The sequence below is a fragment of the Mustelus asterias genome, unplaced genomic scaffold (assembly GCF_964213995.1).
Source record: "Mustelus asterias unplaced genomic scaffold, sMusAst1.hap1.1 HAP1_SCAFFOLD_2344, whole genome shotgun sequence".
Classification (NCBI taxonomy): Eukaryota; Metazoa; Chordata; class Chondrichthyes; order Carcharhiniformes; family Triakidae; genus Mustelus; species Mustelus asterias.
In genome coordinates this window covers 31,322-44,640 of record NW_027592289.1, presented here as the reverse complement: position 1 = coordinate 44,640, position 13,319 = coordinate 31,322, and the positions used below count along the sequence as shown (strand labels likewise).

General features: G+C 52.0%; 1 protein-coding gene across 3 annotated transcripts in view; it reads left to right on the top strand.

The window, feature by feature from the left end:
• Nucleotides 1-223: 223 nt before the first annotated feature.
• The window catches only part of LOC144489601 (pre-mRNA-processing factor 39-like), a 29,381-nt gene continuing 16,285 nt past the window's right edge, over nt 224-13,319 (top strand). For 2 of the 3 annotated variants that reach the window (XR_013496992.1, XM_078207464.1), the window contains exons 1-4: nt 224-313; nt 3,370-4,871; nt 6,631-6,756; nt 9,343-9,461. Coding sequence is in view for 2 of the 3 variants with exons in the window: in XM_078207464.1 (XP_078063590.1) it covers nt 232-313; nt 3,370-4,871; nt 6,631-6,756; nt 9,343-9,461 (1,829 nt within the window). In the remaining variant the exon portion in view is untranslated. The remainder of the gene's footprint in view (nt 314-3,369; nt 4,872-6,630; nt 6,757-9,342; nt 9,462-13,319) is intronic. The other variant, XM_078207466.1, reaches the window with a different exon arrangement.

Sequence of the window (13,319 nt, the reverse complement as noted above, 5' to 3'; positions counted from 1 at the left end):
GAGGGTAAGTTCTGGAGATGTCTGGGGAGGGTCTTGCCATTAATTTTGTTTGTTTCCTCAACATACCCTTTGGAGTATGTTTCCCCACCCCCATGGAGGTTTAATTTGTGTAATGAGGTGATATGATGGATGGAAAGGGTGGGTGAACCATCTTGGATAGGCTTTCGATGAAGAGGCTTCCCTTCCCTCCCCCATCCTGGGAGCTATTTCCGGTTCCGGTGCCCTCAGACGATGGTGACGGGAGTAATGGAGGCGGCGGAGGATCCGCGCTCGGAGGCGCAGCCCAATCCGCCGCCATCGGCTCCATCGGGCGGTGAGTGGGGGCCGGGCCGACGCCGATGGAGAGGGGGAGGAGGCGGCCGCTCGAATGGCGCCCATATTGAGGGCGGATGACGGAGGGGAGGGAGAGATGAGGGAGGAAAATGGACGCCGGCTGGGCTGTGAAGGGGGGCGCGAGGAAACATATCGGGATGTCCGTTTTTCTTTCTGGAGATGGCGGATGAGACTGATGAAGGATGTTTTCTCTTCAGTCCCGAAGGATATCCTCCTCCTTGTCCTCGCTCCCTCGGCTCGAGCTCCGGGACGATCGGGCGGAAACCCCGCTCGTAATGGCGCCCAGACGGGGCCCAGCTCGGAGCGCACATGCGCAGACTCCGTTTCTGGGAGGGGGGGGGTGGAGGGACGAACGACCCGGATGGAAACCCGGAAGTAACATCCCCTCCCCACACTCAACGTATGAGGGGGAGGCAGGGGGGGGGGGGGTGAATACAGTTTAAAGCTTCCTTTTATTAGTGTCACAAGTAGGCTCACAACCTGTCTGTATAGCACGCAAGAAACGATACTTTTCACTGTATCCCAGTACGTGACAATAATAAATCAAATCAAAACAGTGGTTAACACTGCTGCCTCACAGCGCCAGGGACCCGGTTTCAATTCCCAGGTTGGGTCACTGTCTGCGCTGAATCTGCATGTTCTCCCCGTGTCTGCGTGGGTTTCCTCCCGGTGCTCCGGTTTCCTCCCACAGTCCAAAGATGTGCTGGTTAGGGTGCATTGGCCGTGCTAAATTCTCCCTCAGTGTTACCCGAACAGGCGCCACAGGTGGCACAGTGGGTTAGTGCTGCTGCCTCACAGTACCAAGGGTTCAATTAAAGTGAAAGTTTGTTTATTAGTGTCACAAGTTAGGCTTGCATTAACACTGCAATGAATTTACTGTGTGTGGTGAACCATTGTTGGTTACCACCAGGAGTGCAGAGTCTGTAGATATGTTACTGTTGGGGTTAGGGTTGGGCTGTTCTACCTGTTAATATAGTCCTATGGTACACCCCAGTTGGCTCCGCCTTCCGGGAGAGGTATAAAGGTCACTGCTCTGCCTGGTGACCCTTTAGTCTGGGATTGTATATTGTATATAGTAGCTCCGTTATTGTTGGCAATAAAAGCCTTTATTTCCCGGGTACATCCAGCCTCCCGTGTGATTTATCGCGCATCACTGTGAAAATCTCCCCCCCCCCAGTCGCCACACTCCGGCGCCTGTTCGGGTTACGCCGAGGGAGAATTTAGCACGGCCGATGTACCCTAACCAGCAGGTCTTTCGGACTGTGGGAGGAAACCCACGCAGACACGGGGGGAGAACGTGCAGACTCCACACAGACAGTGACCCGAGCCGGGAATCAAACCCGGGTCCCTGGAGTTGAGGCACCCCCCCGCTGTCTGCGTGGGTTTCCTCCGGGTGCTCCGGTTTCCTCCTACAGTCCAAAGATGTGTGGGTTAGGTGGATTGGCCAGGCTAAATTCTCCCTCAGTGTACCCGGACAGGCGCTATAAGACATTAGAAGCAGAATTGGACCATTCGGCCCATCGAGTCTGCTCCAACATTCAATCATGGCTGATATTTTTCTCCTCCCCCATTCTCCTGCCCTTTTCCCCATAACCCCTGACCCCCTTATTAATCAAGAACCTATCCATCTCTGTCTTAAAGACACTCAATGACCCGGCTTCTGCAGCAAAGAGTTCCACAGATTCACCACTCTCCGGCTGAAGAAATTCCTCCTCTGTAGAATTGTCTGGGTGAGGGCGACTCGAGGAATTTCACAGTAACTTCATTGCGGTGTTAATGTAAGCCTACTTGTGACACTAATGAATAAACTTTTAAACCATAAAAACATGTCTGTCCTTGGCCTGCCGCAATGTTCCAGTGAAGCTCAACACAAACTGGAAGAACAGCATCTCATCTTCCAGCTCAGCACTTCATCCTTTCGTTCTTAGCATCAAATTCAGATGATTCGCTCGACCCCTTTGTTTTCATTCTATTTTATTTAATTTTTTTACTGTTCTCGACCTTTTATTTCTTTCTTGTCTTTCTTTATCCCCCCCCCCCCCCACTCTTTCCCCCATTTTATCCCCCCCTTTCCTTACCTTTTCTCCCCCTTTGCTTCTCTTTTCCCCTTCTCAATTTTACACCCATCTCCTCCCCCCCCCCCCCCCCCTCCCGCCCCCCGTATTCAGAATGGAGAATCCTCTCGTATTTCCATTCCTGGTCCAGCCTGTTTTTGAAGTTTATTTGTTAGTCACAAGTAAGGCTTACATTAACACTGCAATGGAGTTACTGTGAAAATCCCTTAGTCGCCACACTCCGGCGCCTGTTCGGGTAACACTGAGGGAGAATTTAGCACGGCCAATGCACCCTAACCAGCACATCTTTGGACTGTGGGAGGAAACCGGAGCGCCCGGAGGAAACCCACGCAGACACGGGGAGAACATGCAGATTCAGCGCAGACAGTGACCCAACCTGGGAATTGAAACCGGGTCCCTGGCGCTGTGAGGCAGCAGTGTTAACCACTGTTTTGATTTGATTTATTATTGTCACGTACTGGGATGCAGTGAAAAGTATCGTTTCTTGCGCGCGATACAGACAAAGCATACCGTTCATAGAGAAGGAAAGGAGAGAGTGCAGAATGTAGTGTTACAGTCATAGCTAGGGTGTAGAGAAAGATCAACTTAGTGCGAGGTAGGTCCATTCAAAAGTCTGACGGCAGCAGGGAAGAAGCTGTTCTTGAGTCGGTCGGTACGTGACCTCAGACTTTTGTAGCTTTTTCCCGACGGAAGAAGGTGGAAGAGAGAATGTCTGGGGGTGCGTGGGGTCCTTAATTATGCCGGCTGCTTTTCCCCGAGGCAGCGGGAAGTGTAGACAGAGTCAATGGATGGGAGGCTGGTTTGCGTGATGGATTGGGGTCCACTGTGCTGCCCATCTCCGTGTAGTTAAATCATTTGGAGCCATGCTGTCTGCTGTCTGACTTTTCTCACCAGTCTTAAGCTGAGATAATTTCGAGTGCCCGTTCGTTAATCTCCGCTGCCTCCCCTCTCCCACTTACAGGCACCGAGCAGCAATCCTTCAACAAGGACAGCCTGAACGTGAGCGATCGGCGTGCCAAGCGCAAGGCGACCGCGCATGTCGCTGAGACTGCAGTGGAGGAGGCAGTTGCCGACTGCCCCAGCCCCCGCGACGGCGACTCCGGAGGGGAATCGGCAGCAGATACACCGGGCCCGAGTGACGGGGACACCGGAGAGGACCCTGCCGCAGATTCCACCGGGGACACCGACGAGGAGTCGGCAGCCGATAGCACCGGAGATGAGTCGGCGGCTGATTCCAACGGCCTAAACGACAGCGGGGAGGAGTCCGCGGCTGATTCTACGGGACCGAGCGATGGCGACACAATGGAAGGCTGTGCAGCCGACAGCCCTGGTCCCTCTGATAACGGCAGTGTGGAGGGGTCCGCAGCAGACAGTCCTCGTCCCTCTGATAACGGCAGTGTGGAGGGGTCCACAGCAGACAGTCCTCATCCCTCTGAGAACGGCAGTGCGGAGGGGTCCACAGCAGACAGTCCTCGTCCCTCTGATAACGGCAGTGCGGAGGGGTCCACAGCAGACAGTCCTCGTCCCTCTGACAATGACACTACGCTGGACACAGTAGCAGATTCCACTGGCCCACATGATGGGGACATTGGGGAGGAAGCAACTGCAGACAGTCCTGGCCTCTGCGATGCAGACACTATCGGGCAGATGGCTGTCAGTACCCCTGGGCCTTGCGATACTGACGCCGTGATGGAAATCGATGCCAGGAGCCCTGGGCTGTGCGATACAGACACTATAGAGAGGACAGCTGCCAGGAGCCCTGGTCCCGGCGATACAGACACTATAGAGAGGACAGCTGCCAGGAGCCCTGGTCCCTGCGATACAGACGGTGTAGAGAGTACGGCTGCCAGGAGCCCTGGTCCCGGCGATACAGACGGTGTAGAGAGTACGGCTGCCAAAAGCCCTGGTCCCTGTGACGGAAACGCTAGTCTGCGTGACCCCAACCAAGTAGCACAGTTGGCCGCTGAGAGTCCAATTCCGTCTGGTGTTCAGGGCACAGCAGGGGCACTGTCTGGTAGTCCTGACCCGCCACCGCCTTGTGACCAGGGCGCTGCGGTACAGATGGAGATCGATGGGCCGAGCGTGGACGCGGAAGAATCGGCCAGCGAGTGCGCCCATCTGGCTGGTGGTGGTGAGCCGGACGCTGCAGGTGAGCTGACGGCCGATTCTTCCTGCGGTGCGGAGGCGCAGGGGGCAGGGACACCGCTCCCGGAGAGCTCCAACGGGCCGGAGCAGGTGGCGGACAAAGCGCTGGCTGGCTCTGACGGCGCGGAGTACGGGGCAGAGGGCGCCGCTGCTGGCCTGGATGAGTACGGGCAGGGCAGCAGCGAGTACGGCCTCGTGGAGTCCGAGGACAGCATCCCACCGTATCCAGCGGACTTCGAGAAATACTGGAAGATCGTGGAGGATAATCCGTACGATTTCACCGGATGGACGTACGTCCTGCAGTACGTGGAACAGGAGGTGAGGTGATTGGAATGTGGGCATCAACTGGACCTAGTGCGCTTCCTTGAGAGGGGGTTGAGTGGCCGTGTGTTGGCGCACTCGCCTTCGTCAGTAGGCTGCGGGTTCAAACCGCAGGCTTGACTATTCACGGGTGGCACAGCGGGTTAGCACTGCTGCTTCACAGCTCCAGGGACCTGGGTTCGATTCCCGGCTCGGGTGGGTTAGGTGGATTGGCCGTGCTAAATTGACCCTAGTGTCAGGGGGATTAGCAGGGTAAATATGTGGGGTTACGGGAATAGGGCCTGGGTGGGATAGTGGTTGGTACAAACATGATGGGCCGAATGGCTTCCTTCTGCATTGTAGGGATTCTATGACAGTGGTTTCATGGTCATCAGTAGATTCTTAATTACAGATATTTTTTATTGAATTCAGATTCCACCATCTGCCGTGGCGGGATTTGAACCCGGGTCCCCCAGAACATTAGCTGAGTTTCTGGATTAATAGTGTAGCGATAATACCACGAGGCCATCATAGAAACCCTACAGCACAGAAAGAGGCCATTCGGCCCATCGAGTCTGCACCGACCACAATCCCACCCAGACCCTACCCCCATATCCCTACATATTTTACCCACTAATCCCTCTAACCTACACATCTCAGGACACTAAGGGGCAATTTTAGCATGGCCGATCAACCTAACCCGCACATCTTTGGACTGTGGGAGGAAACCGGAGCACCCGGAGGAAGCCCACGCCGACATGAGGAGAATGTGCAAACTCCACACAGACAGTGACCCGAGCCGGGAATCGAACCCAGGTCCCTGGAGCTGTGAAGCAGCAGTGCTAACCACTGTGCTACCGTGCCGCCGCATCCCTTTCTTCCAAATGAGATGTTGAGCTGGGACCTTCTGGGGTGAGATCCTGTAATTCTGTTTTGAGGAGGCCTTCCCCACAGGAATGGTGGTCCACATTTCTCCCTCGACCGACACCACCGGCTGCGAGTTCTGTCGGTGAGGCACCTACAACCCTTCCACCCACTTCTCCGTCCCTGCGGTACAGCTTAGTCTGCACGGAGCTTACAAAGCAACTGGTCCCCTGTGATTTCCCCCCACAACCCCCTTACTCAATCCCCGAGGCACGGGAAACAGCGCTCCTGTTTTGCAGCCCGGTTATACTGGGCTTTGCAGCCCGGTTTGTCTGTCCCTCCTCCTTTCCCCTGCTTCAGCTGCTGTGCCAGACTTCAGCGTCAAGTCCCAGCCGCGTGGGGCGGACGGACTGAGAGTGGTAGCTCTGAGCGATTGACAGTACCCCGACAGCAGGGAATTGGGCCTGGGGTTCCCCCTGTGGCCTAGTGGTATATGTCATTGAACTGGTAATCCACAAGCGCAGGGCGAATGCTCTGGGGTTTCAGGCTCAAATCCCACCACAGTAGATGGTAAATTGTCTTGTGGCAGGCATGCGTGAGCTGAAAAACTTTAGGATTCCTCCTGTGCCCGAGTGGTATAGGTTACTGAACTGGTAAACCACAAACCCAGAGCAATGCAGATTTGAATCCCACAAAGGGGTGCGTTATCGGACCCTAATAATCACATTTTAATTTGATGTTTTCAAGTTTCCTTTGTACTTTGATTTCTGTTCGGGCTGTTCCCCTTCCTTTTTGGGGAGCTGCCCCTTTTACTTTGTCCTGGCTTAATCTGAGTTTGTTTATTTGGTTTGACCTAAAAAGAGGGCAAGCGTGTTGTGGCGAGTCTTGATATTTAATTCTGGCCTCCTTACAGAATCACATCTGGGCTGTGCGGAAAGCTTTTGACGCGTTCTTCGCCCGCTACCCCTACTGCTATGGCTACTGGAAGAAATACGCTGACATTGAGAAGCGTCTCGGGTTCACCAAGGAGGCTGAGGAGGTGAGGGGGGGGGGCACGATGCTGAGAACTTTGGAGGTCTCTATTTCCTTCCCGTCGCTTAAGCCAATGATTAATATTGTGCAATCTTGGTCTTCCAACTCCACTTTCCTGCCTGCTCCCCGCATCGTAACAAGAACTAGGAACAGGAGTAGGACATCTGGCCCCTCGAGCCTGCTCCGCCATTCAATAAGATCATGGCTGATCTTTTTGTGGACTCGGCTCCACTTACCCGCCCACTCCCTTAATTCCTTCACTGTTCAAAAATTTATCTATCCTTGCCTCAAAACCATTCAATGAGTTTTTTTACACAGAGGGTGGTGGGTGCCTGGAACTCGCTTCCGGGGGAGGTAGTGGAAGCAGATACGATAGTGACTTTTAAGGGGCGTCTGGACAAATCCATGAATATGATGGGAATAGAGGGATACAGTCCCCGGAAGGGTAGGGAGTTTTAGTTCAGTCGGGCAGCATGGTCGGTGCAGGCTTGAAGGGCCGAAGGGCCTGTTCCTGTGCTGTAATTTTCTTTGTTCTTTGAGGTAGCCTCAACTGTTTCACTGGGCAGGGAATTCCACAGATTCACAACCCTTTGTGTGAAGAAGTTCCTCCTCAACTCAGTCCTAAATCGCTCCCCCTTATTTTGAGGTCAAGCCCCCTAGTTCTAGTTTCACCCGCAACCTCCCTGCTTCTATCTTATCTATTCCCTTCAAAATCTTATATGTTTCTATAAGATCTCCCCTCATTCTTCTGAATTCCAGTAAGTATAGCCCCAGTCTACTCAGTCTCTCCTCATAAACCAACCCTCCCAACTCCGGAATCAACCTAGTGAATCTCCTCTGCACACCCTCCAGTGCCAGTATATCCTCTCTCAAGTAAGGAGACCAAAACTTTTTTTTTAATTCACTCATGGGACAGGTGCGTCGCTGGCTGGGCCAGCATTTATTGCCCATCCCTAGTTGCCCCTTGGAGGGTCTCTGGAGTCACATGTAGGCCAGACCGGGGTAAGAACAGCAGATTTCCTTCCCTAAAGGGAACCAGATGGGTTTTTCCGACAATCAGTAGATTCTTAATTCCAGATATCTTTTCTAATTGAACTCAAATTCCACCATCTGCCGTGGCGGGATTCGAACCCGGATCCTCCAGAACATTAGCTGAGTTCCTGGATTAATAGAGCGATAATACCACTAGGCCATCACCTCTCCGTGATGCTCACAGTATCGTTATGCCGATTCCCAGAGAGTCAAAGATCTGTCCATCCCACAGCCTTGAATCTATTCAGCGATGGAGCCCCTGCAACCCGCTAGGGGGAGAGAGAATTCCAAAGGTTCACCTTTGAAGCAATTTCTCCTCATCTCCGACTTAAGTGATCGTCCCCTTAACCTGGGGCTGTGCCCCCCAACACTCAATTCCCCGACAATCTCAGCGCCCATCCTATCAAGCCCCCTTCAGAATCGGGTAGATTTGGATGAACTCGCCTCTCTTTGAAACTCCACAGAGAACCTCGACCTGATTTACACAGCCCCTTCTTATGGGACCACCGCCCATCCCAGGGATTAATCCAGTGCGAATATATCCTTCCTTAAATGTGGACACCAAAACTGTACACAGTACTCCACATGTGGCCCCGTCAATACCCTGTTTATTTATTTATTAGTGTCACAAGGAAGGCTTACATTAGCACCGCAATGAAGTTACTGTGAAAATCCCCTAGTCGCCACACCGGCGCCTGTCCGGGTACACTGAGGAAGAATTTAGCACCTAACCAGCACGCCTTTGGATTGTGGGAGGAAACCGGAGCACCCGGAGGAAACCCACGCAGACACGGGGGAGAACGTGCAGACTCCGCACGGACAGTGACCCAAGCCGGGAATCGAACCCAGGTCAATCGTGTTTATTGCCCATCCCTAGTTGCCTGAGGGCAGTTGAGAGTCAACCACATTGCTGTTGCTCTGGAGTCACATGTAGGCCAGACCGGGGTAAGGACGGCAGATTTCCTTCCCTAAAGGGAACCAGATGGGTTTTTCCGACAATGGGTCGTCAGTAGATTCTTAATTCCAGATTTTTTTTATTGAATTCAAATTCAACCATCTGCTGTGGCGGGATTCGAACCCGAGTACCCCAGAACATTAGCTGAGTTTCTGGATTAATAGTCTGGCAAATATACCACGAGCCATGGCAGCACAGTGGTTAGCACTGCTGTTTCACAGCACCAGGGACCCGGGTTCAATTCTGGCCTTGGGTCGCTGTCTGTGTGGAGTTTGCACGCTCTCCCAGTGTCTGTGTGGGTTTCTTCCGGGTTTCCGGTTTCCTCCCACAGTCCAAAGATGTGCAGGTTAGGTGGATTGGCCATGCTAAATTGCCCCTTAGTGTCAGGGGATTAGCAGGATAAATATGTGGGGTTACAGGAATAGGGCCTGGGTGGGATTGTGGCCGGCGCAGACTCAATGGGCCGAATGGCCTCCTCCTGGACTGTAGGGATTCTACATGCAGGATTCGAACCCGGGTCCCCCAGAACATTGGCTGAGTTTCTGTATTAATAGTCTAGCGATAATACCACTGGGCCATCGCCTCACCATTGTTTTTCTGTGACAGGTTTACCAGCGAGGGCTGCAGTCCATCCCCCTCAGCGTCGACCTGTGGGTTCACTACGTCACTTACCTACAGGAGATCCTCGAGGCTTCCCACCCCGAAACCCCTGCTAAATTTCGGAGGTATGTCTGAATTGCCCGGCGCTGGAATGGACCGGGTGGGGTTGTCGAGTTACCTGCCTGAGCCTCAGTTGCTGCTGGTTCTTGAATCCAAGTTGGTGTTGTACAGTCCTGTTCCCTGGAGCGGAGATTGGGGTGGGGTGCGGTGGGGCTTATTGTGAAAACAAAGAACAAAGAAAATTACAGCACAAGAACAGGCCCTTCGGCCCTCCAAGCCTGCACCGACCATGCTGCCCGACTGAACTAAAACCCCCTACCCTTCCGGAGACCATATCCCTCTATTCCCATCCTATTCAAGACGCCCCTTAAAACTCACTACCGTATCCGTTTCCACTACCTCCCCCGGCAACGAGTTCCAAGCACCCACTACTCTCTGTGTAAAATAAAATCTACCTCGTACATCTCCTTTAAACCTTGCCCCTCGCACCTTAAACCTGTGCCCCCCTAGTAATTGATTCTTCCACCCTGGGAAAAAACTTCTGACTATCCATTCTGTCCATGCCTCATAATCTTGTAGACTTTTATCTGGTCGCCCCTCAACCTCCGTCGTTCCAGTGAGAACAAACCAAGTTTCTCCAATCTCTCCTCATAGCTAATGCCCTCCATACCTGGCAACATCCTGGTAAATCTTTTCTGTACCCTCTCCAAAGCTTCCACATCCTTCTGGTAGTGTGGCGACCAGAATTGAACACTATATTCCAAGTGCGGCCCAACTAAGGTTCTATAAAGCTGCAACATGACTTGCCAATTTTTAAACTCAATGCCCCGGCCGATGAAGGCAAGCATGCCATATGCCTTCTTGACGACCTTCTCCACCTGCATTGCCACTTTCAGTGACCTGTGTAACTGTACACCCAGAGCCCTCTGCCTACCAATACTCTTAAGGGTTCTGCCATTTACTGTATATTTCCTATCTGTATTAGACCTTCCAAAATGCATTACCTCACATTTGTCCGGATTAAACTCCATCTGCCATCTCTCCGTCCAAGTCTCCAACTGATCTATATCCTGCTGTATCCTCTGATGGTCCTCATCGCTATCCGCAAATCCACCAACCTTTGTGTCGTCCGGAAACTTGCTAATCAAACCAGTTACATTTTCCTCCAAATCATATTTTTATATATATATATATATTACAAACAGCAAAGGTCCCAGCACTGATCCCTGAGAGTGCACAAGTTTCAGGAACCCCGGTTAAGTCACCAGTTCCCGGGCCGTCGTGCGCGCAGATTTAAGGCGATTAGGCAAAGAAACCACGGCGGCGTGAGGAGAAAGTTTTTCACGCAACGATCTGGAATGCACTGCCTGAGTGTGGTGGTGGAGGATTCGAAACACAGAAAGACAGGAGGAGGCCATTCGGCCCTTCGAGCCTGCTCCGCCATTCATCACCATCATGGCTAACCGTTCAACTGAATAGCCTAATCCTGCTGTCTCCCCATCATCCCGTTCGCCCCCAAGTGCTATATCCAGCCGCCTCTTGAATACATTCAATGTTTTGGCATCAACTACTTCCTGTGGGAATGAATTCCACAGGCTCACTGGGTGAAGAAATGTTGTCTCACCCCCGTCCTAAATGGTCTACCCCGAATCCTCAGACTGTGACCCCCTGGTTCTGGACTGCCCCCACCATCAGGAACATCCTCCCTGCATCTCCCCTGTCTAGTCCTGTTAGAATTTTATAAGTCTCTGAGATTCTCCCCCTCATTCGTCTGAACTCCAGCCAAAACAATCCTAATCTAGTCAATCTTTCCTCGTACATCAGTCCCCAGAATCAGCCTGGTAAACCTTCGCTGCAACTCCCTCGAGAGCAAGAACATCCTTCCTCAGAAAAGGAGACCAAAACTGCACACCATACTCTAGGTGTGGCCTCACCAAGGCCCTGTATAGTTGCAACAACACATCCCTCACCCCTGTACTCGAAACCTCTCGCAATGAAGGCCAACATACCATTTGCCGCCTTTACCGCCTGCTGCACCTGCATGCTTACCTTCAGCGACTGGTGCACAAGGACACCCAGGTCCCTCTGCACACTCCCCTCTCCCAATTTACACCCATTTGATCGGGGGTTTTCAGAAGGGAATCGAATCAACATCAGAAGCCAGAGCAAATGTGGGGCTACAGGAGGGGGAATGATTTGGGACTATGGGTGTCTCTTGCAGAGAGATAGCACCAACATGATGGGCTGAACGGCATCCTGTGGTGTTACAATTCCAACCTACTCACCATCTCCCTCCCTCCCTCTACAGAAATGGGGCTGTTATCCCAGTTATACCATTTGATTTGCTAACCTCCGCTGCTGATACCCTGTCTTTGCGCCGGGGTGTGGTGTTCTTTAATCACCGTGCTCTCCTGGGACATGAGACCCTGTGTCACGGTGAGGGTTTCACCGGCCCACCCCATTTGGAAGCTTTCACTGGGGCGCAATCTTTCCCGATGGTGGGGGTCAGAGTTTGAGGATAAGGGGGTAAACCTTTTAGGACTGAGGTGAGGAGAAATTTCTTCACCCAGAGAGTGGTGGGATTCACTCCCACAGAAAGTAGTTGAGGCCAAAACGTTGTGTGATTTCGAGACGAAATTAGATATCGTTCTTGGGGCTAAAGGGATCGAGGGATATGGGGGTGGGGGGGAAGGGGGAGATCAGGAGATTGAATTGGATGATTAGCCATGTTCAAAATGAACGGCGGAGCAGATTGGAGGGGCCGAATGGCCTCCTCCTGCTTCTAGTTTCGATGTGTAACAAAAATAATTCGGTCCATCTAAAAGCCTCACTTGTGTAGGCCTTTTGTTTCCTTTCAATGGCTGCAATGCCTTGCCTGGTTTAAAGTTTATTTATTACTGTCACAAATAGGCTTACATTAACACTGCGCTGAAGTTACTGTGAAAATCGCCTAGTTGCCAAACTCCACGTCTTTCGGACTGTGGGAGGAAACCGGAGCACCCGGAGGAAACCCACGCAGACACGGGGAGAATGTGCAAACTCCACACAGACAGTGACCCGAGCCGGGAATCAAACCCGGGTTCCTGGCGCTGTGAGGCAGCGGTGCTAACCACTGCTTATGTTTCTTGTCTTTGAGGGCCACGGAGTTGCGTCTGTGTGAACTGGTGCAGAGGGCCATATTGCGTGGGCGGTAGAGACGAGGTGTTGTGGGAAAAATCCACTAGTAGTCAGACTTCGAGATTCAGAAAATACGATTTATTTAACGGAGCTCCGGGAGATAAGGCACAAGTTCGTAGAACACCTTTTCTCACTAGAATGTCTGGAGCGGTCCATTTTTATACCCTTTACACAATGGGTAAACCGGTGATTCGAACATTATCACATCGTTTAGGCAGGTACAAACAGATATAGACATTTAACATAGTGTTGTTCTTATGAATGGGTACATTTCCTCATGTCTGTATCTATCAATGGTTAGTTTCGGCTCATTCAGGTGTTAATTGGTTGCCTCGCATTCATATTTTCCCGCTCTCCCCAAGGCTAATCTATCCTCTTTGTTTCGGGTTTTCCTTATCTTAAAAGATGTCTCGACCCTCGGCTTGGCTTCCTGAGGTGTTTGTTTGCTATGAGTCACTGTCTGTGATTTGGGAATGGTTTGTCTGTTAGGTTTTGATTTAAAGTGATTTCTGATAAGTGGGAGCCGGTGTCTGCTTTTTGGCTCCTTTCCCAGTTAACTCTTTATGTGCCAAGCAGCCATTTTAAAGTGTGCTCTCCTTGTATTTTTTTCCCTTTACACAAGGTTTATACAATTCCCCTGATGGAGACTGGTCTTTATTGGGGGCACTCTCTCTCTCTCTCTCTCTCTCTCTCTTTCTAGCCTGTCCAGCTCTTGCCTGTTGAAGTCTGGCCAGTGGGTTCCGGCC